Genomic DNA, 27,303 nt, shown 5'->3' on the forward strand with positions numbered 1-27,303 from the left:
ATAAAATGAGGATCTTGTGTAAATAATTTTTTTTATCAATATATTTGCATAAAAAAAAAAGAATTTTAAATCAAATTAGTATGAAAAATTTAAGTTATAACTAACCGTGTAAGTATTAACTTGATAATTTGTATATTAATATATATAATATTACAACATTAATTGCATATTATTTACTAATATTTCGACTCATTTGATTTGTTCGATTGTTTTTTATTTTCAGATGCCAAAAACAAACTATATATATATAAATCAAATTATCTTAATTTGTAAAATAACTCGAACCAAATAAACCGAACCGTTTTATCAAAATAATTCGTTGGATCTCATGCAACTTTATATATCTACATTAACAATTATAATTCGTTCGATCTCCATCCGACGTTAGGAAGAATTTAATAAAATCTTTACAGTGATAATGCTTTGTTAGAATTAAACGTCTGCTTTTATTTCTGTACCATTATCCCTGTATTATTTTGTGAGGCGAGCAGTCACCTTCCCTTTTCAGAACTTCAACATAGGAGTTGCACCGATAGTACCATAGTAACACAGATGATAGGTTTCGCCGACAGCTCCCGTCTTGTGCCCACGTGGCACAGTTCGGTTGGGAAGATCCGGTCAGAGGACCCCTGCTTCTTTTCTTCTGATTATGGTCAACCGTTATTGCGGAAAACGTATTAACAGAGCTACTTTAACTTCGTGCAGTGTACAACTACAAAAATAAAATGAAAATGTGAGACTCATGCACTGAATGAAGTAACATTAGCTCTGTCGATATCTTCGGTAACCCAGATTTTTTGAACCCATTTGAGCACAAAGTCGTCATTGCGGAAGAAGCAAAATAATAATAATAATAATAACAGAGAAACTAAAATAATTTATTCGTTCGTCATGCTATTATATCATATTGTTCATTATAAGCGTATTCATTCGCTATGCTATTATAATTAATTAATTAATTTGCTTCTCGGACCACCAAAAAAGAGAACAAAGTGTTTTTCTAATTTACTACACAATTAATTTACTGTTTAACCAAGGAGGGGAAGAACTTCATTAATTAACACCCACAATAACAGAGGAACTAAAATAAATTAATTATGAACAAAATATCATGCTTAAACACAAGCTTTAGCATGAGTACTTAAGTCTATGAGTATATATATATATATATATGTGTGTGTGTGTGTGTGTGTGTGTTATCTAAAATTAATAAATCCATTTAAACCGCAGGAACAATTCCTTCATGTAGCAACCTCCAGCTGAGGTTGTTAAGCCGTTCTCGCGAGTATTGCCGGGATGCAATTCTCCAATCGGTACCGGCCTTCATCATGTCCGCAAACTCCTCGTAGCTTATCTTTCCATCCTGTAACATAGATTTATAGTTTTATATATACCATATGAATATTATTAAATTATATAATTACCAAAGTTTGTTGTTTGGTTAATTAAGCCTCCGGAATGCTAATGTACTAAAACTTACTTTGTCGGTGTCAACATCATGCACAATTGCATTGATGATTTCTTCATGGTTGGTACCGAGATCATTGATCAAGCACTCTGTAAGCTCTTCAATTTCAATGTAACCAGTTGCATTTTTATCGAAAAATGCAAAAGCTTTGTGGAGATGCTCGTCGTTTCCCATTCTTCGAATGTGGATTGACACAGTCATAAATTCCCCGTAATTTAATGTCCCGTCTCTATTGACATCAACCTAAAAAGGTATGGGCAATTGTTCAGAAAAGAACATAAAAAATTTTGTCAAAAAGAAAGAAAGTGTCGATTGCTACCAGTGCAGGTACAGTAGTGGTTGGTTTTTGGTTCTGTGATGCCTTGTATGGCATTGATAAGCAATTGCTGGCAGTTTGATTTTGTAAACTGTCAGGTATGATAATCAGTGATTACACTTTACACATATCGGGTTTATACCAGAAAAAACACAAGGCATATGAGATAAATATTGATTGCATAACACTTAGTCGATCGCCGATCACCAAGTCCCGACAAAAAAACATAATTAAAATTTATATTAACAGGTAGAGGAACTGAATGAGATAGTATGGCAGATAAAGGAAGTATTAGATAACACTTACAGCATCCATTATCATACGAGCATCAGAATCGGGTAGGTCATGTCCTTGCTTATAAAGAGCTTCTTTCAATTCATCAAAGGTTAATTCTCCCTTCTTTTCAACATCAAGCTGCTCAAACATCTCCTTTATATCAGCCTCTTCATCGATAGTCAAATGCTCCGCCATCACCTGCACAAATTATCATAAAATAGTATTCAATTTTTTTATACTTAATATTCTTCTTACATGATAAAAAAGTGGTAATAATTATTAGTGTATCTCACTATGTTTTATTTGGTGCACAAAAAGTGTTCAATGAATGTTTTAATGGTACTTCTTGTACTTATCGGGTTCCTAACAATGTGATAATTTAAGGTATAGGTAAGAGGAAATACACTAAGAGCTTTCTTTTTGAACTTGTTCATCACAGTAAATTGTTGGAGTCTCGTGCGAACAGACTCTCCAAGGGCACCATCAGGTGCCTTTTTCAGATTACGTATCCAAGGATGCTCTGTAAAAGTAATTTAGCAATGTTAAAAGAAACATTAGCAATTGTACATGAAGATACTGTCACTGGCATTTAATTTAATTTAATTGAGAAAATAGAGGTAATTGTACCAAGAACTTGCTGAGCGGTTAAACGCTTCTTTGGTTTTGGTTCTAGCATTCGCTTGATAAGATCTTTTGCATTATCTGAGACTCGAGGCCATGGTTCTCTTCTGAAATCTATCTCTGATCGAATGATAGCACGAGCAATACCCTGCTCCGTGTCTGTATCATTTTGCACAGAGTATACAAACTTTTATTTTAATTCCTATTTTTAATTATGGTTCTAATTTGTTTTCTTGTTTGTACATCATGAATTCTGTCTCTTGGAACAGATTTGACAGGAAGTATTTCAAACACATAATGTAAAGAAGAATTTTTTTTTTAATGCCTGGAATACTTGCATGAAAGTACAAGACTCACATTATTTATTTAATATTCTTTTATTTGTTTATTGACCGTTTTATTTATTTAATTTTCTTAAAAAAGGATGAAGCAGGGGTAAGCCTGCTTCAACATTATCAATGTAACTAAATAAATTAAATTAAACTTTTAAGCACACATCTATTCAATAGTATTGAACTGACTTGGAAACTAATAATTAAAATGAAATCCAATTAAAAATTTGTATCTTCCCTTAAATAAAATAACTAATACACTCACTAGAAATCTTAGTCTTCCAAAACAATTCATCTAGCTATTGATTTTTCATTTCAATCATGACATTTTAGAGGTTCTTTTTAACCCAATATTCACCAATGCAAATATGTAGTGCATAATAGTCATACTAACTGATAATATTATTATTTTTTTTTTTAAATTGTCTTTTTTAAACTAGCAAACTAACCTGCCCAAAATGGAGGTGCACCACATAAGAGGATGTAAAGGATTACACCTGCACTCCATACATCTATTTCTGGTCCATAATTTCTCCTCAAAACCTCAGGAGCCATGTAGTATGGGCTGCCTACTACTTCAGTGAAAACTTGCCCTGTTTTAGATAAATTGGCACCAATTCAATTTCAGTCAAAATTAGTACTGTTAAGCCTGAGCTGCATGCCCAATGATAACTTTTTTGGTTTTGATATGTTTTCTTTTATTTTTTGTGATCAATTAACATTTCTAATTGAATTAGTGTTTCGAGTGAGGCTATGGTACTTGTACATAGCGCATGTTGGTATGTACTATGAATTAATATTTTTATTTTAGTTCAAACAATCGATTTGAACCATTCAACATTATCTCCATTTGAAAATGTACTTGCATACTAAATATTATATATATTTTTTAAAATCTTTTACAGTCTTTCGAAATAGGTAGAAATCACTGGTTAATATCTACTACTTAAACTTTGAAAACAAAAATATTGATCATTATCTATTATGCCATTTCAGTATTTTTTTTTTTTGGCATATTACTTTAGGAGATGAATAAAATTAAAATAAGAGAAAATATGCTGTCAAGCACTGTATTAGTTACAAGAATGCCATTGGGTTTATTATCTTTGAAGAAAAATATATACCAGGCTTGAAGAACACAGATAAACCAAAATCAATTGCCTTCAGAGGAGCAGTTTCTTTTTTGTTAGCAAACAAGAAATTTTCTGGCTTCAGGTCTCTATGCATTACTCCATACTGATGGCATGTCTGTCAGCAGAGAAATCATTTTAAAAATCAAGTTGAAATGAAAGATATTTCATGTACTAGTCATGATTAATTCACTTAATAGATAGATTCATGAAAGCATAAAAAACTCAACAAAACTTGTTTTGCTGGATGCGGAAGAATTGACTAAAGATTCCTTTTTTTTTTTGGTCAAAAAAACAAAGATGCATGCCAATTATAAATTGAGGAGGGTTCAAATGCCTCCATGTTTTTGTGCCTTCATCATGCCTCCATTCCTCTCCATCATTTTCAAAGTTCAAACAGTCAATCCGAACCGTTCAACCTAACCTCCATACTAAAATATGTTTGGAGACCAAATTTTATATTTTTAGGAATTTTTTTACTATTTGTTTAGATAGGTACAAAAATACTGTTTTTAGATGGTTCAGATTTACTGATTTTGTACCTATCTAAAAAAATAGTAAAAAAATTCCTAAAAATATAAAATTTGGTCTCCAAACATGTTTTAGTATGGAGGTTAGGTTGAACGGTTCGGATCGACTGTTTGAACTTTGAAAATGATGGAGAGAGATGGAGGCATGATGGAGGCACAAAAACATGGAGGCATTTGAACCCTCCTCTTATAAATTATATATTGGACTTTAATTCAACCAAGACATTCTAGTTACTGATATAAAAAATTCAAGTTGCCAAATTTTAGTTTTAGTGAGAATCCACTTGCTTTTTTTTTAAAAAAAAAAAAACAATTTGTCAGTTGTTACCTCTAAAAAAATGTGCAAATTATTTTATCTTCGAGGGGAAGGCATTAAACATTCTTTGTTCAAATCACTTGAAATCAACAAGCAATCACTCTAAATTAATTATCTGTTCAACCATACATAATTCACCAAGTGATATTTGGAAATAATTGAAACAAACTTCAAAATAATAATTAACAAAAATTAAAGAAACTAAAAAAAAAAACTAACCTGCACAACTTGTACAATGGTTCTAATGAGAACCACCGCGGCTCTCTCGGAGTAATGTTCACGGGCTTTGATCCGGTCGAACAACTCCCCTCCTTCACAAAGCTCCATCACAAGATACACCGAACGATCATCTTCAAATGTATCCCTCAAACTCACAATGTTCGGGTGTTTCGGCATGTGCCGCATGATATCTACCTCTCGCCTGACATCCTCTCTGTCAACCCTCGTGATAAGCCTTTGTTTCGATATTGATTTGCACGCAAATTTAATCCCGTTTGATCTCTCTGTGCAGAGATACGTGACGCCGAATTCACCACGGCCAAGTTCGTCACCGATTTTATAATGCTGAGTAATGTCACGGCCAGTCCGGGCATCTAGTACGTCGGTTTGGTTCAATGAGTAGAGATTTTGTTGAGAAGGTTTTGTAATCGGCTTCTGATTGTTCGGCTTTCGCCGGTTCCGGTCACCGTCTCCTTCATAGGTTTTGGGTCTCCGGCAACCCCGAAATATGTTACCCATCAATTAATCTCTTATGTTGTTACAAAGATTTTGGATATTAATTTGCTGATGGCAACAATGTAACTTATCCATGGAGAGAAAGCAACATATGGTTTTTTAGGGAGAGGTTCATGAGTTGATGGTTTCTTTCTCAGTCATGGTTTTGTCTAGAAGTTAACGAACTTTGACACATTTCTAGAAGTACATAGTGGGCATGAGTTCTAGATGCCATTATCAAATAGGGAAAGAAAATCAAATAAATAAGCTATAAATTTTAGTATATTAATACAAGCAACCCAACGACTTTCTGTTATGATGGGGACAAAAAAAAAAAAAACCAATTCTCTTTTAATTTTTTATCTATATGTATATACTAAAAGCTGAACTTCTAGTTGGTCTTTCTCATTCTACCCTTCACAAAAATATACAAAATGTGGAACAAAGGTCAACGGCATAAAAGGAGTTAACAATTGTAACGAAAAAAAAACAAAAAACAAAAACAAAAAACAATTAGAAAAACTTGTCAAAGATCCAGATTCCTGAGAAAGGAGCTAGGAGGATTGATGGAATTCATATCATCTTGAGCCTTGAGGTAACCGATTTCTTTAGTTGGAATCTGGTTCATTAATTACAAACTAGCACGAATCTTAAAGTTTCGTGCATTACAGGCTTGGACCGGATTAGTCCATCGGACGGTCCGGATTGAGACTCAAAAATTCTGGTACCTCAGAGGATGCAAACTCACGTTAATGAGGGTTTAGATACATTCATTTTTTTTATGCCTTCATATCTCTATCTTTTTAGTAAAATTCGGATAGAAGGTTCAAAAGTTGAATAAAATTAAAATCATTAGATATAATCAAAATTGCTTTCTGATATCAATATTAAAATTATGACAATGTAGCCTTGTTTCAGAGAAAACCAAAAGGTTTGCAAATATTTATTGATTTAGACAAATTCCTATGCATTTTTCTTTTCATGTTCTTGTGTCCATGAAAATTAATGAAGCCAAAACTAATTTTCTAACTGAGTTATATATATGTTATTATTGAATATTTCAAAAGTGAATGCATCAAAAGTATATATTTGAAAGCTCCTCTTATCTAATATAATTCATTCATAAAATATTGGAGATGCTCTGGGAATATATAAGAGATCAGTTTTCTATTATTCAGTATGAGTAGACTTTGTCAAAAACAATGATTTCGAGCTATAGATTGTGTCCCAAGAAAATAATATTTTGTTGCTTATTTAAAACTAAACAACTAATTTTTTTTCTCGCACTTTATTTTTCAGAGATAAAACAAAAAAATGGTTCCTGATATTTTCAACTTAAAGCGTTTGCTACTTAATTTCAGCAAACTAATTAAATGGCCTCTTTTGGAGCATCCACTTAAATTATCAAAAGTATTTACAAACGCAGCTCTCAGTATGCCTTTTTGTTTTTCTTTACAAAAATTTAACATGCCAAGATGTTGAAAATAAAGAAGAAAATCAAGAGGAATGATCTCAGCCGCACATCATAGATCAAAGGGTCAAAATAGGAAATAAACCTTTAGTGCAAAATAATAAACGGTAACTGTACACCGTATCCATTTACGGTAAAAAAGACTCCAACGGTAACTTGGAGAAAAGTTGTATAAATAGATTTAGGACTTGTAATAAATATGTAGAAAAAGTTTAATAAGAATATTCTCCTCAGAAATCATAAAAATCAACATGGTATCAGAGCCTCAGGCTTGATTCTGATAATATCCGATAATCCCCAATATTCTGATAATCATCCAATAATCCCTCAATCATACTCATTAGCAGAAAATTCTTCACAAGCAGTGCAAAATGGATCAATGGGGGCAGCAATCCTACGAGGCTACCAACCCATCGAAACTCACTTCGCAATTGCTAAATGGTACGAATTATATATCATGGGCCAAATCAGTCTCTATTACCCTTAGTGGTAGGGACAAAATTGATTTCATCACAGGAGATAAGGCAAAACCAAAACCGTTAGACCCAAATAAACCAACTGAGGCTGAAAAACTAATAATCCGAAAATGGCAAAAAGAAGATCATACAGTTATGTCTCTGTTATATGGGTCCATGGAACAACAAGTCATTGACTTGTTTCTCCAAGATTGTGACACATCTCAAGAACTGTGGGAAGAAATTCGAGCCTTTTACGGGCAACAAAAAAATCACTCCCATGTTTACCGCCTCCATCTGGAAATCCAACAAGAAAAGAAGGGAATCAGAACCCATATGGAATACCTAGCCTCTCTCAAAAAGAAATACGATGAACTCAATGTTTATCGACCATTCACAACAAACGCAAAAAACTCAAAAAACGAAAAGAAGAGGATCAAATCTTCTCATACCTTACCTGCCTTGATTCAAGCTACGAGGTCATTCGGTCACAGATTATTCGAGCACCCGAGCTCCCTACCTTCTCCGAGGTAGTCAACCAGATACAACGCGAAGATTCACTTCGGGAGGCTATGGGAGGTCCACAAGTCAGCCACGACGAGGGACACGAATCCCATGGCCATGCCGTAAAGTTTCCCCAAAATCACCGAAACCCTAGCTCTCAAAATCACCAAAATTGGCCACAGTCGAGAGGGGAGAAGTGCTCTCATTGCAAGAAAGAGGGTCACAAGGCCGAGAGGTGTTACTTTCTTCATCCAAACCTCCGGCCGAAGTGGTGGATTGAGACCGATTCAAAGAGAGGCGGAGGAGGAAGCTGGAACGAAGAGAAAAAGAAAGGAAAAGAAGGGCTCATGCGTGGAGACTTCTCTGTCTCAACCAAAGAGACTCTTTTAACTCAACCAACTAAGTCAAGTGAACCGGGTTCAATCAACCAAGGAGCTGGCGGGTCAAGCAGGTCAGGAGATCAAATGCAACAGATCCTTCAGCAATTATCCGCGTTGCTCGCTCAAAAATCTGATAGCTCATGTGGTATTGTATCTCACTCAAATAATTTTAATTTATTTAACCAAATAATTGTTGATAGCGGTGCAACCGATCACATGTTTGGAAATGAAAATTTCCTTGAAAATTTGACAATACCAAAGAATGACCAATATGTAACCGTAGCAAACGGTATGAAAGAAAAAATCAATTGCTTAGGTGAAATTATTTTGAGCAATAAAAAAATTAGTAACGTATTATATTTAAAAACCTTTCCTATAAATTTACTTTCGGTTAAAAAATTAACACAAGATTTTAATTGTAATGTAATATTCTCATATGAAAATGTAATATTTCAGGACCGGGTAACCGGGGACAAGATTGGTGAAGGGGTTCTTAAAAATGGACATTATCTTTTGGATTTAGAAAAATTAAATTTTTGTGTCTTGGCAAGCTCAATTAATTATGATAGATGGCACAAGAGACTCGGGCATCCCTCCAACAAGATTCTAAATAGTGTTTTAAATTTTCCAAACTCAAGTTGTATTAATTGTGATATATGTAAGTTGGCAAAACAAACGAGACTTCCCTTTTCACTATCCACTAGTAGAAGTGAAGCCTCGTTTGATTTAGTCCACTCCGATGTATGGGGTCCGGCCCCAATTAATTCGTATAATGGATTTAGGTATTTTGTGATATTTATTGATGATTTTTCAAAGGCTATTTGGTTGTATTTACTTAAATCAAAAGATGAGGTATTTATGTGTTTTAAAGAATTTCTATGTCTTGTAGAAACTCAATTCAACGCTAAACTTAAAATTTTTAGGTCGGATAATGGAACGGAATTTGTAAATAAAAATTTTACTAATTTTTTTAAAGAAAAAGGAATTATACACCAAACAACTTGTGTCAACACTCCCGAACAAAATGGAGTGTCGGAAAGAAAAAATAGACATTTATTAGAAATAACACGTGCATTGTTGTTTCAAAATAATGTTCCAAAAATATATTGGTCGGATGCCATCCTTTGTGCTACACATCTAATTAATAGGTTACCTAGTGTTATTTTAAAAAATAAAAGTCCAACCGAAATTCTTTATAAACAAAAAAAGAATCTAGATCACTTGAGAGTTTTCGGGTGTGTATGCTTTGTTCACATTAAAAGAAAAGACAAGTTTGATTTTATGTCAACAAAAGCTATATTTTTAGGGTATTCACCATATAAAAAAGGCTACAAATGCTATGACCCAATAAATAAAAAGGTATTAATATCTAGAGATGTGATATTTTGTGAAGATGAACCATATTTTAAAAAAAGTGAGATTAATAATAAATCACTTGAGAATAACCAAGTTAGACCAATAGCACCTCTCTTAGATGATTTAGATTTCATACCTAATGAGGAATATGAAAGTGAATCAAATAATCATGAAGAAGAAATAAATAATGAAAATAGTGAGGGAGAAGAAAATGATAACAATAATAGGGAGGAAGAAGAAAATACAATAGTTAGAAGGTCCTCAAGAGTAACCAAACCATCTACTAGACTTAGAGATTTTGTAACCTATACGGTACAATATCCAATACAAGAATTTGTATCATACAAAAATATTTCATCCGAATATAATGCATTTCTTGCTTCTATTGAAAAAGAATTTGAGCCGAATAGTTACCAAGAGGCAATAACCAACCCGGTATGGTGCAAGGCCATGGAAGAAGAATTAAAAGCCCTTGAAAAAAATGAAACTTGGAAAATTGTTTCATTACCCAAAAATAAAAAACCCGTTGGATGTAAATGGGTATATAAGACCAAGTTCAATAGTGATGGTTTCATAGAACGGTATAAAGCGAGATTAGTGGCCAAAGGATATACTCAAACCTATGGTATAGATTATAACGAAACATTTGCACCGGTGGCAAAAATGAATACAGTTAGAATTTTATTTTCTATTGCGGTAAATAATGGTTGGAACCTATACCAAATGGATGTAAAAAATGTTTTTCTTCAAGGAACACTTGAAGAGGAGGTGTACATGACACTACCACCCGGCCATAACATGAAAAATTATTCTAATATAGTTTGTAGGTTAAATAAGTCAATCTATGGATTGAAGCAATCTCCTCGGGCATGGTATGGCAAACTTAGCTCATATTTAATTTCGTGCAATTTTAAGATTAGTAGTGCCGACCACTCCTTGTTTACCAAAACCGAAGAAAAAAATATAACCCTTGTATTGGTATATGTAGATGACTTGATAATCACCGGAAATAATTTTGAGGAAATTAAAAAAATCCAATCCCAATTAAAAGACAAATTTGACATTAAAGATCTAGGATATTTAAAATATTTTTTAGGAATAGAAGTGGCTTTTTCGGATAAAGGTCTCTTCATTTCACAACGAAAATATACTTTAGACTTGCTAAAGGAAACCGGTAAACTAGGTTGCAAACCGGTCTCTACACCAATTGATACCAAATACAAATTAAATACCGAGGATGGTGAACCATTAGAAGACATAAACCAATTTCAAAGACTTGTAGGAAAATTAATTTATCTCACGGTAACACGTCCGGATATTTCATTTTCCGTAAGTCAAATTAGCAAATTTATGCATTCACCAAGAACGCCTCATTTGGAGGCCGTACATAGAATATTAAGATATTTAAAAGGAAATCCCGGAAAAGGAATAAAAATGGAAAATAATAATTCTAACGAAATATGTGGCTATTCCGATGCAGATTGGGCCGGTAGCTTTGATAGAAAATCCACCACCAGCTTTTGCACATTTGTAGGCGGGAATCTAGTCACATGAAAAAGCAAGAAACAAAATGTTGTGGCTCGATCTAGCGCGGAGGCAGAGTATCGAGCCATGGCATCCACCGCAAGCGAATTAATATGGATCAAACAACTACTTAGAGACATGAGTATTGAATTTGATCAACCTATGAAGATGTATTGCGACAATAATTCCGCTCGACATATTGCATCAAATCCGGTATTTCATGAAAGAACGAAGCACATAGAAGTGGATTGTCATTTCATTAGAGAAAAGGTCCAAGCCAAAGAAATCGAAACACCGTTTGTGAGAAGCAAAGATCAATTAGCGGATGTTTTTACCAAAGGGTTGGATCAAACACATTTTGAAGATATCACTAACAAGCTAGGATTGTATGATATATACACTTCTAGCTTGAGGGGGAGTGTTGAAAATAAAGAAGAAAATCAAGAGGAATGATCTCAGCCGCACATCATAGATCAAAGGGTCAAAATAGGAAATAAACCTTTAGTGCAAAATAATAAACGGTAACTGTACACCGTATCCATTTACGGTAAAAAAGACTCCAACGGTAACTTGGAGAAAAGTTGTATAAATAGATTTAGGACTTGTAATAAATATGTAGAAAAAGTTTAATAAGAATATTCTCCTCAGAAATCATAAAAATCAACACAAGATAAAATTTCAATACATGCAAAGGGGGATAGAAAAGATTTATATATAACACACTAGCCTGCTTAATTAACTACAACTTCAAATAGGGCCACACATAAATAATAGAAAAATAACAAAAGGAAAATGAAAAGGAGCAACCCTAAATGACAATCATTAATAAAAACAAAAACAAAAAAAAATCAATTTTAGATACAGATGCACAATTACAGGTCTTCATCTGATTTCTGGAGCATGTTTTCCTACTATATATATTTGTTTCCTCTTAATTAAGCCGCGATTTGCACAGCACCATCTTGTTGCAACTGCCAGCTGAGACTGTTGAATCGTTCACGCGAGTAATGCCTCGAAACCTTCCTCCAATCAGTACCCGCCTTCATCATATGCTCAAATTCTTGGTAACTAATCTTTCCATCCTGTAAACAAGCAAAAATATATCACAAATTAACCTAAGAGTAATAACCTCAGTTTAGATTATTGGCGATGAATTAATGTATGGGTTGATGCTGTACCTATTTAGGCACACTAATTAAAATTTACATTACCTTGTCAGTGTCGACGTCGCAAATAATGGCATTGATAATTTCTTCAAAATTGGGGCCAAGGTCATGTTCTAAGTGTTCTTTAAGCTCTTCAATCTCTATGAATCCACTGTGATCTGAATCAAAGTACTCAAAAGCCTTGCGTATGTGTTCATCATTTCCAATCTTTTGAATATGGATCGCTACGGCCATAAACTCCCCTATATCCAGAGTTCCGCTCCCATCCACGTCAGCCTAGGAAATCAAATGCATTTCTAAGATTACATATTTATGGCTTAATTGAGTGTTAAAGTTCTGAGTATCAACAATTTTAAATCTGAAATGTAAACTAAACCATTAGATATATAATATAAATCATTTTCTCTATTTATATGTAAAAGATTATGACATTTCAACTTTGTTTTAATTGTTATCAAAAGTTCGCATAAAAACACTGATGTGGATAATTTACAGACGTCAATTTTTAAACTTATTAATCGCATAAAAACAAAAACCCAAAAGTGATACTTTTTTATTTGCATATAGAGAAAATAAAATAGATGACATCTAATGGTAAAACCATTTTAGTCTAGAAAAAGAATTCTCACGGCATCCATTAATATAAGAGCATCAGAGTTAGGTATGTCGTGCCCTGCCTTGCGGAGACCATCTTTTAATTCATCAAAGTTTATCTCTCCCACATGCCGCACATCGAGCTTGTCGAATAAACCCTTTATGTCGGCTACTTCGTCTATTGTCAGATGCTCTGCTATCACCTATTCATATGATTAATAACCACATATCACATTAGAAAATTCACCTAACCATAACATAAGAACGTGAATTGAGAAAGAGTAATTAATTACCTTAAGCGCTCTTTTTTTGAACTTGTTCATCACACTAAATTGTTGGAGTCTTGTACGAACAGACTCGCCTAAAGAAACAACAGGTCCTTTTTTTGGATTGTGTAGCCATGGATGCTCTGTAAAAACCAAACGAAAGTTAGAAATGGAAGGGTAATGATGTCCAATGATGCCTATAGATAACAAAAACAGAGGTAGCTATACCGAGAACGCCCAGTGCGGTTAAACGCTTTTTTGGATTAGGCTCTAGCATTTTCTTGACAATATCTTTTGCATGATCCGATACTATGGGCCAGGGGTCTCTTTCAAAATCTATCACTGATCGAATAATGGCCTGTGCAACACCCTGCTCTGTTTCTGTATCACTCAAACAAGCTTTTTCCAATATAACAAATCTAGGTATTCATTTCTCATCTAGCGATGACTTAAGTATTATGAGAAGTCAAAAAATGCAGTAAATTTCTGAAATAACAAGAAAGGTACCTTCCCAAAACGGAGGAACACCACAGAGAAGGATGTAAAGAATTACACCTGCGCTCCAAATGTCTACTTCAGGGCCATAGTTTCGCTTCAAAACCTCAGGAGCCATGTAGTACGGGCTCCCTACTATTTCATGAAATTTTTGATCTGACGAAATCAAATCAGTACCGGGTTAGCTGCATTCTATTTACCTTCCGGATTATTTCAGTCATAACCAGCACCAGTTCAATTTTGTTGCAGGTTGCTTTGGTCCCTTTTAATTTTTTTTCCTATTACTTGCGTATGTTTTGTTATTTTCGGTTTGTGCGTGAATTTACATTCTTATTTAAAAACAAAACATTTTTGTTTTACTCTTGCAACCTTCTTTAACACATGGACGTAACTGCCCGGCAACAAATAAGGGAAAATGCCTTAAAAAAACACAAAATGAAAGTTTAGTTTTTGGGCAAATACCTGGCTCAAAAAATACAGATAAACCGAAATCAATAGCTTTCAATGGACCATTTTCCTTTTTGTTGCCAAATAAAAAGTTCTCCGGTTTGAGGTCCCTGTGAATCACCCCATGAGCATGACAAACCTATGACAGCAAAATATATATAAGAGAAAAATGAGAAGAAGCGAATGAAGAATAATTTTCTTACTAAATGGTACCTAATTGCAAATTTAGAACCTCGCTATACATAATTGTGCCCAAATTTACTAAAAATTTAAAGGATAACTAAAACAACAAGGATATATATATATCAAGGGAAATAAAAATCAACCTGGACCACTTCCACAATGGTCTTAGTAACAACTGCCGCATCTCTCTCTGTATAGTGGCCCCGCGCCACGATTCGGTCAAATAACTCGCCTCCTTCACATAACTCCATGACAATGTGCACCGCAGCATCATCCTCGTAAGTAGCTACCAACTTCACTATATTTGTGTGTGACGGCAGGCGCTCCATGATCACCACCTCCCGTTTCACATCCTCTATGTCGACCTGCGTGCGAAGCTTCTTCTTGGAAATGGACTTGCATGCGTACTTTTTGCTGGTCGACTTCTCAATGCAAAGATAGGTGATGCCGAATTCGCCACGGCCCAATTCTTGACCAACCACGTAAAACGCATTGATGTCGGTACCAGTTGGTGCCGGCAACACAGTTGGTTGCTGAGTTGAGTTTGGGGCCCACTTGTAATTTGTTACAGTTTTTTTAGTTGTCTTCTTACCATGTTTCTTTGGATGCTTATTCTCTTTCTCATCTTTGTGGGATTTCGGCCAGTGGCAACCTTTAATGGTGTTACCCATTGAGATCTAATTTTTTTTAAAAAGGAGATTTTGACGTTGATTATGCTGGTCATGGTGGGATTTGGGATTTATTACGGTGCAAAATATGAGACTTTCTAGAACAGAAATTGTGGAAAAAGTAAAAATAGTGTGGCTTCCGATGAAGTTCTTGGTTGTTCCTTAGGCTTTTGTTTTCTCTAGAAATTAACGAACTTTGACAAAAGTCAAAACCCCATTTTCAACAATTAAATGAATAAACCTCTGGAAGCAATATCAGAGCTGGGATTTCATGGGCTAGATATCGTTATCAGTTGAGAAAACAGGAATCGGATATTTTAAATTGAAGAAAATTTAAAACCAGAGTCGTTTTCGGAGAAAAAAAAAATGGTGAAAAAATGTTGAGATAAAAGGGAGGATATGAGAATAATGAGATGCCATTCAACGGAGTCGAGATTTAAACTGAAAAATATTGACAGGGCAATTTTTCCTTAATGCAGCTCACGGGCAATAGAACCAGTCAAGACGTCCAGATCAAATGATCAATCAAAAACTGCTCTGTTGATTAAAGATCTCTCATGTGTCTGATTCAGATCAACCCGTTCACTTCAGACCGTCCGATGAAGAGTTGCGCAATGTTCTTAGAAAGCAATGGTCAATGGAGCGGTGCTACTGGATTTGACATTTTGACCAGAAATGGTAATTGTTTCCTATCATTTCTTTTTTTAAAACAACCTCCAATAAATAATCTCTTCTTTTTTTAACAACGTGTGGTCGTTGACATGATTCTTAATTTTTAGGCTCGGTAGCGGACCAGTAGCAATTCGGAATGACAAAAAAAAAAAAAAAAATTCAAGTCCATGCATAGTTTCTTCTTTTCATTGCTTCATTAACCATTACACAGTGCGTACTATCTTTTAACGTCAGATCAAAATCATTGTTCAACGTTCATTTATAGATGTAACGTTCATCTTGTACTAAAAAAAATAAAATAATGGTTTCTATTAAGATTGTTAAAATTACGAACTATCATGTGATTCTTCCCTTCGCTTCGTTATGATGGCACAGATATTTCATAGCATGCATCATGAATTTAACAATTTGCATCTTTATATACCCATAAAAATTGATACTATGATAAGAGTTATCCGTGACTTTTACATGACAAAATAACAAAAATTAATATACTAAATAATTATACAGTAAGATATATGTTAATATTAATTTAATTTAATTTAATTTATGATGGCACAGATATTTCAAATAATATTTAATGTCATGTATAATTATATTTTTCTTTACATTATTTGTATTATTTGGTATATCAGGCATTTGTTTCAATGCTAAACATGAAGATGTGATATATGAAAAATATTTGTTTAATATATATTTTTTTTTGTAGATAATAAAGATGGGAGCCAAGCGAATTTCTAGCATGCGACTTTCTTACAATTTATGTTTAACGTAGGATCAATTTAGTACAAATAAAAACTTGAAGATTATAATTTGAGCAAAGCTAGGGTGTGATGTGCTCACAAAGAGGGTTTGGTGAGTACAACTCCAAACGTATATCGGATCGATTTCAAATACCGAATCCAAACCGTTAAAGTCCATGTATTTCATGAGTGATGCATGTACATGCAAAATTTTGAAAGTTTCGAGTTTATTTGCTACAAGGTTAAGTGGTCAAAGAAATGATAAAAATTGAAGATATAAAACAACTTATAAATTAACTTATGAAATGTTCATTTTTTTGACCGCTTGACCTTGTAGCAAATAAACTCGAAACTTTTAAAATTTTGCATGTGCATGCATCACTCATGAAGTACATGGATTTTAACAGTTTGAATTCGGCATTTAATGTCAATCCGATATACTTTTGAAGTTGTGCTCACCAAACCCTCTTGATGAGCATATCATACCCTAGTTTTGCTCTAATAATTTTAAAATTAGAAGAACCAAAATAGCAAACAAGTAATAGTGTAATACTTTAGAACTTGGAGCAATATTTTTAGAACTTGAAGGACTAAATAGTAAACAAGTAAAATTTAAGAATCATTTGTAAATTTATTATTCCTTTTTTTAACTCTTTTAGAAAAAACAGCAGATACCATTATATTTGCGTTAAAACCCACTGATGGTCGGAAGAAAAAACTCCAAAGAGCAGGTCATTTCACAGGTGAGAAGGATTACGGTGATAGTTGTTGGGATTTCGGGTAAGTTATAGTGCAACAATTCGAAATAGTTCAAGATTTGTTCACTACCCGAAAATCAGAATCCAAGTATAAAACTAATTTTATGATTAAAACATATTTTACCACTAGACGCGCAGCAGTAACTTCAAGTCTAGTCTAGCGGTAGCCTTCTTCTCCTTTCGTTCCGTGTCAGATTCACGTAACAGCCCAGCAGTCACGCCTCTATCAGTATCCACACGAACAGATCCAAAATCAACAATCAGTCGATATGCTAGTATCGATCTGAAAGCCCCGTCTTTTTCTCTTTCTTTCTCTCTTCAGTTTTCTGATATCTGTGGAACAGAATTTCTGGAACCAACCAAAAACCGAACTACTTCATGTATATTTATAATACTTATGCATCCATTCATTAGCACCATCTGGTTGCATCTCTTCAGAAAACGTGATCTGATCTGAGATCAGATCAGATCAGATCAGATTAAGAATTTGGGCCTAGCCCAATAAGACTTAATATATTAATTCAGCCCATATTATTTGGCCTGTAGAACACTTCTTACAATAGTTTGCAAATTTTTGGTAATATTTTTAAATAAGTATAGAAGATTCAAAATTAAAAAATAAATATAGAAGTATGCCGTTGGACATACAGTATACAGTCTACCATCAAAATTTCATATAACTTATACATGTATGATGTGTATCAAACTTTATGTTTTTTATACAAAGGCGGAACTAGAAAACTTTAATAGAAGGAGCTGAAAATTAAAATGTATAATGTGGTGAGTGAGATTTGAACTTAAGACCTCTCATCTATAAGATAAAGCTCTAACTACTAGACTACAAATAAACATATTATTATTATTATTATTGAGGGGGGCTGAACTATATAGAAAGTTCTGAAAAAATAAAAATTAATTAAATTTCAATATATATAACTAAAAAATTTAAATCATAAGGGTGGCTTAGCCACCTTTCCAATACACTGAGATCCGCCCTGCTTTTACATATATGATATGTATCAAACCTTATAATCTTGTACATATATGATGTGTTTGGGTGCTATGGATAGCGTAAGGTCATCCGTGCTATGGCTTTAAAAATCTATTGAATAAATTTCAAACTTCGATTTAAGTAGCTCAGTAAATTGGTTATATAATGAACTTGTAAAATACCAACTTTTACTATTTTTGATATTTTGTTACTATTTTTTATGATTTATGAAATATAACAAAAAATGACTTAAAAATAAAAATAAAAATAAATTGTCAATATTTTAGACCATTTTTTGTCATCTTTCATAAATCATAAAAAATAGTAAAAAACTTTAAAAAAAAGTAGTAAAAATTAATATTCTACAAGTTAATTATATAACTAATTTAATGAGCTACTTAAATTGAAATTTAAAGTTTATACTGTAGATTTTTGAGACCGTAGCAGATGACCTTATGTTATCCATAACACCCAAGCCTTACTCATCATATATTTCATGTCCTTGATGTCAGATTTCAAATTTCAAATTTATTTCAACGATTTTTAAGTAGGTCTATAATGTTTAGATTTAAATTTTAATGTTAACAATTGTTAAAATAAATAATTATCAAATTACCTTCCCCTTACAGACGGCTATCGAACTATTTTAATTTTAACGCTCGGTATTTAGCTTGTTCTCAAAATGATTTGCTTAAGCAAACCTACTAATTACAGAAAGCGGAAATTTTGGAAAAATAAAATTTCAAAAATTACGAGAGCAAAGGAAATGGCATGTAAAGATTTCAATCATTTATCTCACCAAAACTAACAAAAATCAACGTATACAGATATTTCTCAACAACATATATCCTGTAAAATTTAAAAGCCATTCCAGAACATACATATCAATATATTTACAATCACGCTCTGAGACTACTACACCTTTTGAGTAACTTTTTTACATCCCCAGTAAAAATCATACATACAAAAGAAGAGCTAAATTTGGAATTAACACGTAAATCTTGGAAAAAAATGGAGAAGAAAAACAAAAAGAAACCCAAATGATGATATCAGTAAAGCAAAAAAAAAACCTTTGTACTAAGTAAAAGCGAATCAATAGCTCCAGTTCTGAATACAAAACTTTTTGTGAGATTTCAGATCATTCTAGACAGAAATTTTCATGCTGTACATCCATCTAAGCAGCAACTTGCGCGGCACTGTCCTGTAACAACTTCCTGCTCAAAGTATTAAACCGTTCTCGCGAGTACTGCCTTGAAGCTTTCCTCCAATCAGTTCCCGCTTTCATCATATGTGAAAATTCCTCATAGCTTATCTTGCCATCCTGTGAAACAACAAACAATCTCATCATATAAAAGTTATGAAATTACAAAAATGTCCATTTCCATTTTGCATCAGTCAGTTTTGGCACTTCACTGTACTGACCAGTGCATTACCAAATCACAAGCAGGCCGTGTACAGAAATCTCTGTACAAAACTTATGCTGATTAGGTATTGTCAGCGAGTGAGGCTATGGTACTTTGCAAAGCGCGGATCGGTACGTGCTATGGTTCCATATCTCCATTTTTAAAATTTAAATAATCAATCTGAACCATTCAACATGATCTCTGTATGAAAATTAACTAAGAGACCAAATTTTATATTTTTTATATTATTCTTTAAGGTATAGGTAGAAAATCACTACTTTCGGATGGTCCAGAATTTTTGGATCAAGTGATTTTCTACTCTCGTCTAAAAAAATAGCAAAAGAATTCTAAAAAATATAAAATTTGGTCTCCAAGTAAGTTTTCATATGGAGATCATGTTGAGCGATTCGTATCAACTGTTTGGACTTTGGAAACAAAGATATATATATCCATAGCACGGACCGACCCACACTTTGCAAAGTACCATAGACTCACTCATTGTCAGCTCTGCTTTACAAATTACAATATTTTCTTCCCAAGTTAATTTGGTGCTTCATTAAGTTATCGACACAGAAAAAGGCAGAACTAAGGGGCCTAATCACTTTTCTAAATCCAAGCCAAGAAATAACAAAAATGTACAGGAGTAATTGACAATTAGTAAATTACCTTGTCAATGTCGACATCATGAACAATAGCATTAAGGACTTCTTCATGATTCGGACCGAGGTCATTCGCCAAGCAGTCAGAGAGCTCTTCAATCTCAATGAAGCCACTATCGTTTCTATCAAAGAATGCAAAAGCCTTCCGGAGGTGATCATCATTTTCAATCTTTTGAATGTGGATGGATACTGCCATAAATTCACCCAAATCCAATGTCCCGCTGCCGTCAACATCAGCCTAGAAAGAATGTTGCTCGCAGTGTTATTAGGAGAAATCCACTTTGTTTGGAGTTTGGAGCCCACATTGTTGGTTTAGTTGAGTATAGGTTATGGCCCGGGACCGGCACACATGCCGTGCCGTATCCAGTCACAACGCGACTTTTTTTACATCCCTACCCCCATTGTTGGTTTAGTTGAGTACAAGCGTTATGTTCCAGAAAAAGAACCCCAAAAAAGAATACAACTGAACACTACACAAGTGGTTATCAGTACAAGGCAGTATTGTAAAATTTTGGAAATAACAGGGTACTGGTACTTACAGCATCCATAAGTACACGGGCATCAGAATCAGTGATGTCATGTCCTTGGTTGCGGAGACCGTCTTTCAATTCATCCAAGGTTATCTCACCCTTTTTTTGCACATCAAGTTTGTCAAAGAAATCCTTTATCCCAGCGACTTCATCTATTGTTAGATGCTCAGCTATCACCTGTTCATACAATCAGTTCATAAAAATAATTCTCTGCTTTTTCGAAAAGAGTTGCAATGCCTCTTGTTTCTAAAACCCCAACCTCATTGGAACTCATACGTCATCATACACTAAACTTGATCCCCTTACTACGTACCAAACAGCATCAGATACTAAGCTAAACCCCTATCTTAGCAGTACCACACGTCACCAAATACTATGCTAGAACCCTTACTACCTTATCTGGACCCACACGGTATAAGATATGAAGCTAGACCCCAACTTTGCCAGTTAAAGCACTATAGAGATGAATACTGTAAAGATACAGATAGAGAGAAGATTGATTTGTAATTTGCTTTTCTTAATCCAAATGTATTACAGTACTTGGGTACATATATACCTTGTACAAGCTATAACAACCTGTGATCAACTAACTAACTAAATATGTTACAACTTCTAATTGCTTCCTATACTGTGTTGATTTGGTCAAACCACTGTGTTGACTTGGTCAACTCTCTATTACCAGTACCTACATATCACCATATACTTGGCTGGACCGCTTACCACCTTATCTCAACCCACATGGTACCAGATACTGAGGTAGATAACACCATCTCCAATTGCTACCTCAAAAGGTCCAAAAATTAATCTAACAAATCATGACGCAGAATAGAGCGAGAATTATTACCCTTAGAGCTCTCTTCTTGAACTTGTTCATCAGAGAAAATTGCCGAAGTCTTGTACGAACTGTCTCACCTAGAGAAACATCAGGTGCTGTTTTCAAATTGCTCAGCCAAGGGTGATCTGAAAAGACCATATATAAGAAGTGTCAAGAACAAACTTATTCTTATAATTCACTAGCATTTTTCAACTAACAATGAAATATAGGAGAGGAAGTGAGAAATATTGTACCAAGCACTTCCTGGGCAGTTAGACGCTTCTTTGGATCAGGCTCTAGCATTCGCTTGATCAGATCTTTAGCATGATCTGAAACTATGGGCCATGGGTCTCTTCTGAAATTAACCACTGATCGAATAATGGCCTGAGCAACACCCTGCTCGGTGTCTGTATAATTTTGCAAATATATATCATATATAAGGATCGAAACAATAAATAATGCTTATTGGCAAATTATAGTGCTTAGGTTCCAGACATCACCTGGTCACATTTTATAGGGCTACTGTATTAAAAATGTGATATCGCTAAAAGATACTATGTGCAGACAAGTTTAAGGAATTTTATTCTATTTCACACACCAAGTAACCAATTTCCAACTAGTCAATACAATCAGTTTCCAAATAGAGATGGAAGCTATAGATTGTCTAATGATAATATGCTGCCCCTCTACTTAAGTAGAAGTAAAGAAAAAAAGAAGACTATGATGCCCTTTTGACAATGTAATCTACCTGCCCAAAATGGAGGCACGCCAGAGAGAAGAATGTAGAGAATTACACCGGCACTCCAAATGTCTATTTCCGGGCCATAATTTCTCTTCAAGACCTCAGGGGCCATGTAATACGGGCTGCCTACTATTTCATCAAACTTTTCACCTGCAAAATAAAATCAATGCCATTTAGGTACCTCTTTCTTTCACTCTCTTTCCTTCTTTCGTTAATGAAAATTTAGCAGACAGTAATTTGTGCTTTTTATCTTTTAAGGAATGTCATTACATCTATTTAATAACATAGGTATCAGGTATTGGAGCTCAGTTAGAGAAAATGAAAATAATGCCTAATTAATAAAGAAGGTATTTGAAGTAAGATAATACCAGGCTTAAAGAATATAGATAAACCGAAATCAATAGCCTTCAAAGTGGCAGTTTCCTTCTTGTTACCAAACAAGAAATTCTCGGGCTTCAGATCTCTGTGAATTACTCCATGCCCATGACAAATCTGTAATAGTAGACAATGGGAAAAAACAACAAGAAGAACCTGAGAACTGCTTCAAGAACAACTCTTGAATTGTTGGTTAATGGAATTAAATTACAAAGAGGACCGAAAAAGAGTCACCTTACTGGTGAATAACTAGCTTAAATAAGATATTTTGATAAAATTGGCATTCCTTGATAATTCGAAGAATTACAATTTGAACTTTTTTTTTGGAGAAACAAACATTTGCCCTTATTTGTCAGTCATAGTCAACTACAACCTATTGTAGTAGATAGAAGAGAAAACTAGTTTATATGTACCAAAAATTGTAAAAGTAGTAAAATTAACCTGCACCACTTCCACAATGGTCTTAGTAACAACAGCCGCAGCTCGCTCTGTATAGTGGCCCCGAGCCACAATTCGGTCAAATAGCTCACCACCCTCACACAGCTCCATTACCAGATGCACAGCACTCTCATCCTCATAGGTATCCTTCAAAGTTACTATATTTGTATGCACCGGCAGGTGCCGCATGATCTCAACCTCCCTCCTCACATCCTCTATGTCGACCTGCGTGCGAAGTTTGTTCTTGGAAATTGACTTGCAAGCGTATTTCGTGCCAGTTGACTTCTCAGTGCAGAGGTAAGTGACACCGAATTCGCCGCGGCCGAGCTCACTACCAAGCTCATAGAAAGCGCCAATGTCATGGCCGGTAGGGTTCGATAGGACAGTGGTTCTACCCACTGAACTAGGGCCCCGGTTGTAGTCAACCGTGAAAAGGTTTTGCTTCCTCTTGGGGTTAGGCGCTGGATCATCGCCTTCGTAGGTTTTTGGAGAACTGGCGCAGCAATTCCCCATCGGATCTGATTTTGAGATTTCTTGATTGAATATTTGGAAATGGTGGGGTTGGCGATTTGTGTTGGGTTGGGGTTAACGATGCGATAGCGACCTCTCGATGACTTATCGGGAGAGCGATAGCAAAATGTGGATTACGGATCGTTCAGGACTTCAGGGTCTTTGTTTCATACAGGAAGACTTCAAGATCCTTTCTTTCTTATTTATTTCTTTGTTCGTGCTCTTCTAGAAGGCCGACTTGGCTGTCTTTGTCAGAGAGGAGAGAGAAAGGGAAAATCTTGAAGAAATTGAAAGAGGAAAATTACTCAGATTGAGGAAGGAAGAGGAGGAGATGGTCGAAAACTGAATATTTTATTGAAATGAGAGAAGAGGTCAAGAGGATAATTCGGCCATTGGCGACTTATCGGAGGAGGTAAGAAAAATATTTCCTTCGCCCCCCTTCTCTCTTTCGCTCTCCGTGTGCGCTGAGCTGGCAGCCTATTAGGTAGAAGAGAATATGTTCGCAATTTTGTATTCCAGTTAAAGTATGTATGAATGTAGACTGTGGTCTGTAGCAAGTTGGTTAATTACCTAACACACACAACTGTACAGAAAACACGGATCGTTACAAACAACTGTTGTATTTACGGGCTTGTGCTCGGAAAAAAAAAACATATTCGGTTTCTACGTTTAAGCCTGCCAAGTTCATGGGCTTTATTAAAGCCCATTTAATAAATTATACAATAATGTTCTAAGTTCATGGGCCGAACGAATTATTTGCAAGATGTATGCCCGTTGATGAATTCGTCCCGAAGTGTAAAAGGAGGTCCGAAGGGAGCGGAACTACCAAAATTTAGATTGAGAGGGAACATAAAGTGAAGGCATAATTTTTTAATTTAGTTGATTTTTCCGTAGAAACACCATGATATTTAATATTTTCAATAAAACTTAATATACTTTTTTTCGCTCTCCATTTATTTATTTAATCTTAATTTAGTTATTTTAAAAAATTAAATTGACAAATAATCTCTTCTGACTTCTAAGTCTCAGAAAAAAGGTATTGTTTCTCCCATGAAAGCAAAAAAAGCCAGCATTACTCTCGCACAATCAACATGTTTTCTGAACTTATTAATCTTTGAGGCAGGAGCTTATGAAATTAGCACCAAATGAATGTGAATGGAGGGTTACATGAGTTAGGCTGGGGTGCTATGGATAGCATAGAGGCCTCTATGCTACGGCTCAATATTCGAGTTTTCAAAATCCAAACGGTCGATCCGAACCGTTCATCTTATTCTCCATATTAATATCTGCTTGGCGACCAAATTTTATAATTTTCTGAATTTTTTTACTATTTATTAAGCCACTTTGAAAATCGCTAATCCAACGGTTTTACTGTTTTGTGCAGCCACCGTTGGATCAACAATTTTGTAAAATACTTAATAAATAGTAAACAAATTCAGAAAAATGTAAAATTTGGTCTCCAAGCAGATATTAATATGGAGAATAAGATGAACGGTTCGGATCGACCGTTTGGATTTTGAAAACTCGAATATTAAGCCGTAGCATAGAGGCCTCTATGCTATTCATAGCACCCCAGCCTAACTCGGGTTACATACTATCTCAAAACCTTGGTCTGGAGGTGATATATACGCCAATTGAGTTGATGTATTTGGATTGCGCATGAGAAAGCATTAATTGGAGTGTGGTATTGCCGTATTGGGTTGCATTTTGAGACAAAAGGTCATGGTACCATTTTTTTTTTCTCATATGAGCTATTGTCCCAGTTGGAATTGATGAACAGTGAACTTATCTGTTCATTTAATGTTAAAATAATCAAATAAAAAGTTAACTAAATAAAAGGTTATATGAAAAAGAATGTTAAGTTTTTGTGAGAATATTAGATATTATGATATTTTTATAGAAAATCTGACTACTTTAAAAGTTTATATAGGCACACCAAAAATTCTCCCTAAAATAAATAATGTATAGAAGCTGAGATTTGAATTCATGTCTCTATGATGACAAAGTGAAATTTTAACTACTAGGCTAAAGGAATTATTTAACATTCTGTGAGACTTGATATATTATATAAATTATTTGAAACAATAAAATTCAACTAAATTTCAATATACATAATTAAAAAAAAAAACTTTAGGATGGGAATCATCTCTTATCTTGCAACAAGATTTATCTGATATCCAGTCTAATGTCTGATTAGAGTTATTCAATCCGTCTCAAGATTCATTCAAACAATTTTAGAATCTTTATAGAAGTGCACATAAATTTTGACACGAATCAAACAACCCGGAAGGAACCGATGAAATTTAGTATTGACTGACTAGTCTAAAAGAGAAATAGATACAAAGCATTGCGGATAAATTATTTGCAACTAAAAGATGGAGACCTCAAGCACTTACAAGTAGGGGTGTCAACGGTTACTGTAAAGATCGGATGGAAGCATTTTCATACCCGTATCCGTTATAAATTATCTTTATCCGTACCCTATTCTAACCCGATTCAAATTATCTTACTTATACCTTACTTTTACCCGATTCAAATTATGTTACATGTACCTTACCCTTACCCGTTATAGTTGCCGTATAACGAAATGATAACTGGTAAATAACTGATAATACTAACATGATGATTATTTTTATTATTTAGTAAATAAAATATTAAAACATATACATTTATTTCACAAATATATAGTATTATATTGAAAAAAATATATAATCATGCTAAGTGCAAATAAACAATTTAAATTACTCTTTTTAATGCTTATTAATATAATATATATATATATATATAGGGGTGAAAACGGAGCGGATAATGCTAATACCATATCCGCATCCGTCGGATAATGAGCGGATACGAATACGGATACGGATAGTAAACGGATATCAAAATTCAAAACCAAATCCGCCTTAAACGGATACGGAACGGATAGTCCACGGATACGGATTCGAATACGGATATAAAACGAATAATGGTCGGATAATTAAGATATATGAACTTCTAAAATACAAATATTAATTAAAACATTAAATATAAATATTAATGAACTTATCAGAGACCAAATTTTATCCGTATATGTATCCGAAATTTAGACAGACCTTATATATATATATATATATATATATATAGAGAGAGAGAGAGAGAGAGAGAGAGACTAATGTGCATTCGAATGTATATGGGCCGAAATACATACGGTTCAAATTTGACTTTTCAAAATCCAAATGAAGCAGCCACCGTTGGATCAACAATTTTGTAAAATACTTAATATATAGTAAAAAAATTCAGAAAAATATAAAATTTGGTCTCCAAGCACATATTAATATGGAGAACAAGATGAACGGTTCGGATCGACCGTTTGGATTTTAAAAAGTCAAATTTGAACCGTATATATTTCGGCCCATATACATTCGAATGCACATTAGTTACTCTCTCGCTCTCTCTCTCTCTCTCTCTCTATATATA

At 34.2% G+C, this 27,303-nt stretch overlaps 3 protein-coding genes across 5 annotated transcripts; all 3 read right to left on the reverse strand.

Moving 5' to 3' along the window:
• Nucleotides 1-936: 936 nt before the first annotated feature.
• Nucleotides 937-24,351, reverse strand: LOC144574620 (calcium-dependent protein kinase 20-like). Of its 3 annotated transcripts, XM_078324627.1 has the most exons (9): nt 23,341-24,261; nt 22,893-23,016; nt 22,531-22,674; nt 22,037-22,189; nt 21,813-21,928; nt 20,978-21,145; nt 20,446-20,676; nt 1,226-1,363; nt 937-966 (listed from the first exon to the last, which is right to left on the reverse strand). In XM_078324627.1, the coding sequence occupies exons 1-9, from the start codon at nt 23,848-23,850 to the stop codon at nt 952-954; spliced, it is 1,599 nt and encodes a 532-aa protein (XP_078180753.1). In that variant the 5' UTR covers nt 23,851-24,261; the 3' UTR covers nt 937-951. The 3 variants fall into 3 exon arrangements, with proteins under 3 accessions (XP_078180753.1, XP_078180755.1, XP_078180754.1); XM_078324629.1 differs by lacking the exon at nt 937-966 and having other exon boundaries at nt 1,209-1,363; nt 23,341-24,260; XM_078324628.1 differs by lacking the exons at nt 937-966; nt 1,226-1,363 and adding an exon at nt 19,229-19,697 and having other exon boundaries at nt 23,341-24,351.
• Nucleotides 1,442-5,727, reverse strand: LOC144575147 (calcium-dependent protein kinase 20-like). Its single transcript, XM_078325266.1, has 7 exons — nt 5,209-5,727; nt 4,138-4,261; nt 3,463-3,606; nt 2,688-2,840; nt 2,465-2,580; nt 2,091-2,258; nt 1,442-1,711 (listed from the first exon to the last, which is right to left on the reverse strand). Exons 1-7 carry the CDS (start codon nt 5,725-5,727, stop codon nt 1,442-1,444), a joined length of 1,494 nt encoding a protein of 497 aa, XP_078181392.1.
• Nucleotides 12,156-15,591, reverse strand: LOC144575059 (calcium-dependent protein kinase 20-like). The gene is made up of 8 exons (XM_078325182.1): nt 14,688-15,591; nt 14,377-14,500; nt 13,927-14,070; nt 13,648-13,800; nt 13,447-13,562; nt 13,189-13,356; nt 12,605-12,835; nt 12,156-12,475 (listed from the first exon to the last, which is right to left on the reverse strand). Exons 1-8 carry the CDS (start codon nt 15,213-15,215, stop codon nt 12,329-12,331), a joined length of 1,611 nt encoding a protein of 536 aa, XP_078181308.1. The 5' UTR covers nt 15,216-15,591; the 3' UTR covers nt 12,156-12,328.
• Nucleotides 24,352-27,303: the final 2,952 nt, after the last annotated feature.

The sequence above is a fragment of the Carex rostrata genome, chromosome 23, assembly GCF_964058835.1.
Source record: "Carex rostrata chromosome 23, lpCarRost1.2, whole genome shotgun sequence".
Lineage (NCBI taxonomy): Eukaryota > Viridiplantae > Streptophyta > Magnoliopsida > Poales > Cyperaceae > Carex > Carex rostrata.

Bases quoted from the DNA above. Each gene is read 5' to 3' on its own strand.
- LOC144575147 (XM_078325266.1), bottom strand. From the start codon at position 5,727: ATGGGTAACATATTTCGGGGTTGCCGGAGACCCAAAACCTATGAAGGA. The intron at 4,262-5,208 runs GTTAGTTTTTTT...CTCTGCTGACAG, and splicing joins CCATTGTACAAGTTGTGCAG to ACATGCCATCAGTATGGAGT. The intron at 2,581-2,687 runs GTACAATTACCT...TTACTTTTACAG, and splicing joins AACCGCTCAGCAAGTTCTTG to AGCATCCTTGGATACGTAAT.
- LOC144574620 (XM_078324627.1), bottom strand. From the start codon at position 23,850: ATGGGGAATTGCTGCGCCAGTTCTCCAAAAACCTACGAAGGCGATGAT. The intron at 23,017-23,340 runs GTTAATTTTACT...CTACTATTACAG, and splicing joins CCATTGTGGAAGTGGTGCAG to ATTTGTCATGGGCATGGAGT. The intron at 21,146-21,812 runs GTAATAATTCTC...TTGTATGAACAG, and splicing joins TCAAGAAGAGAGCTCTAAGG to GTGATAGCTGAGCATCTAAC.
- LOC144575059 (XM_078325182.1), bottom strand. From the start codon at position 15,215: ATGGGTAACACCATTAAAGGTTGCCACTGGCCGAAATCCCACAAAGAT. The intron at 13,801-13,926 runs GTACCTTTCTTG...TGAGTGATACAG, and splicing joins TGTTCCTCCGTTTTGGGAAG to AAACAGAGCAGGGTGTTGCA. The intron at 12,476-12,604 runs GTAATGTAAATT...GCTTGTTTACAG, and splicing joins GCGACGTCGACACTGACAAG to GATGGAAAGATTAGTTACCA.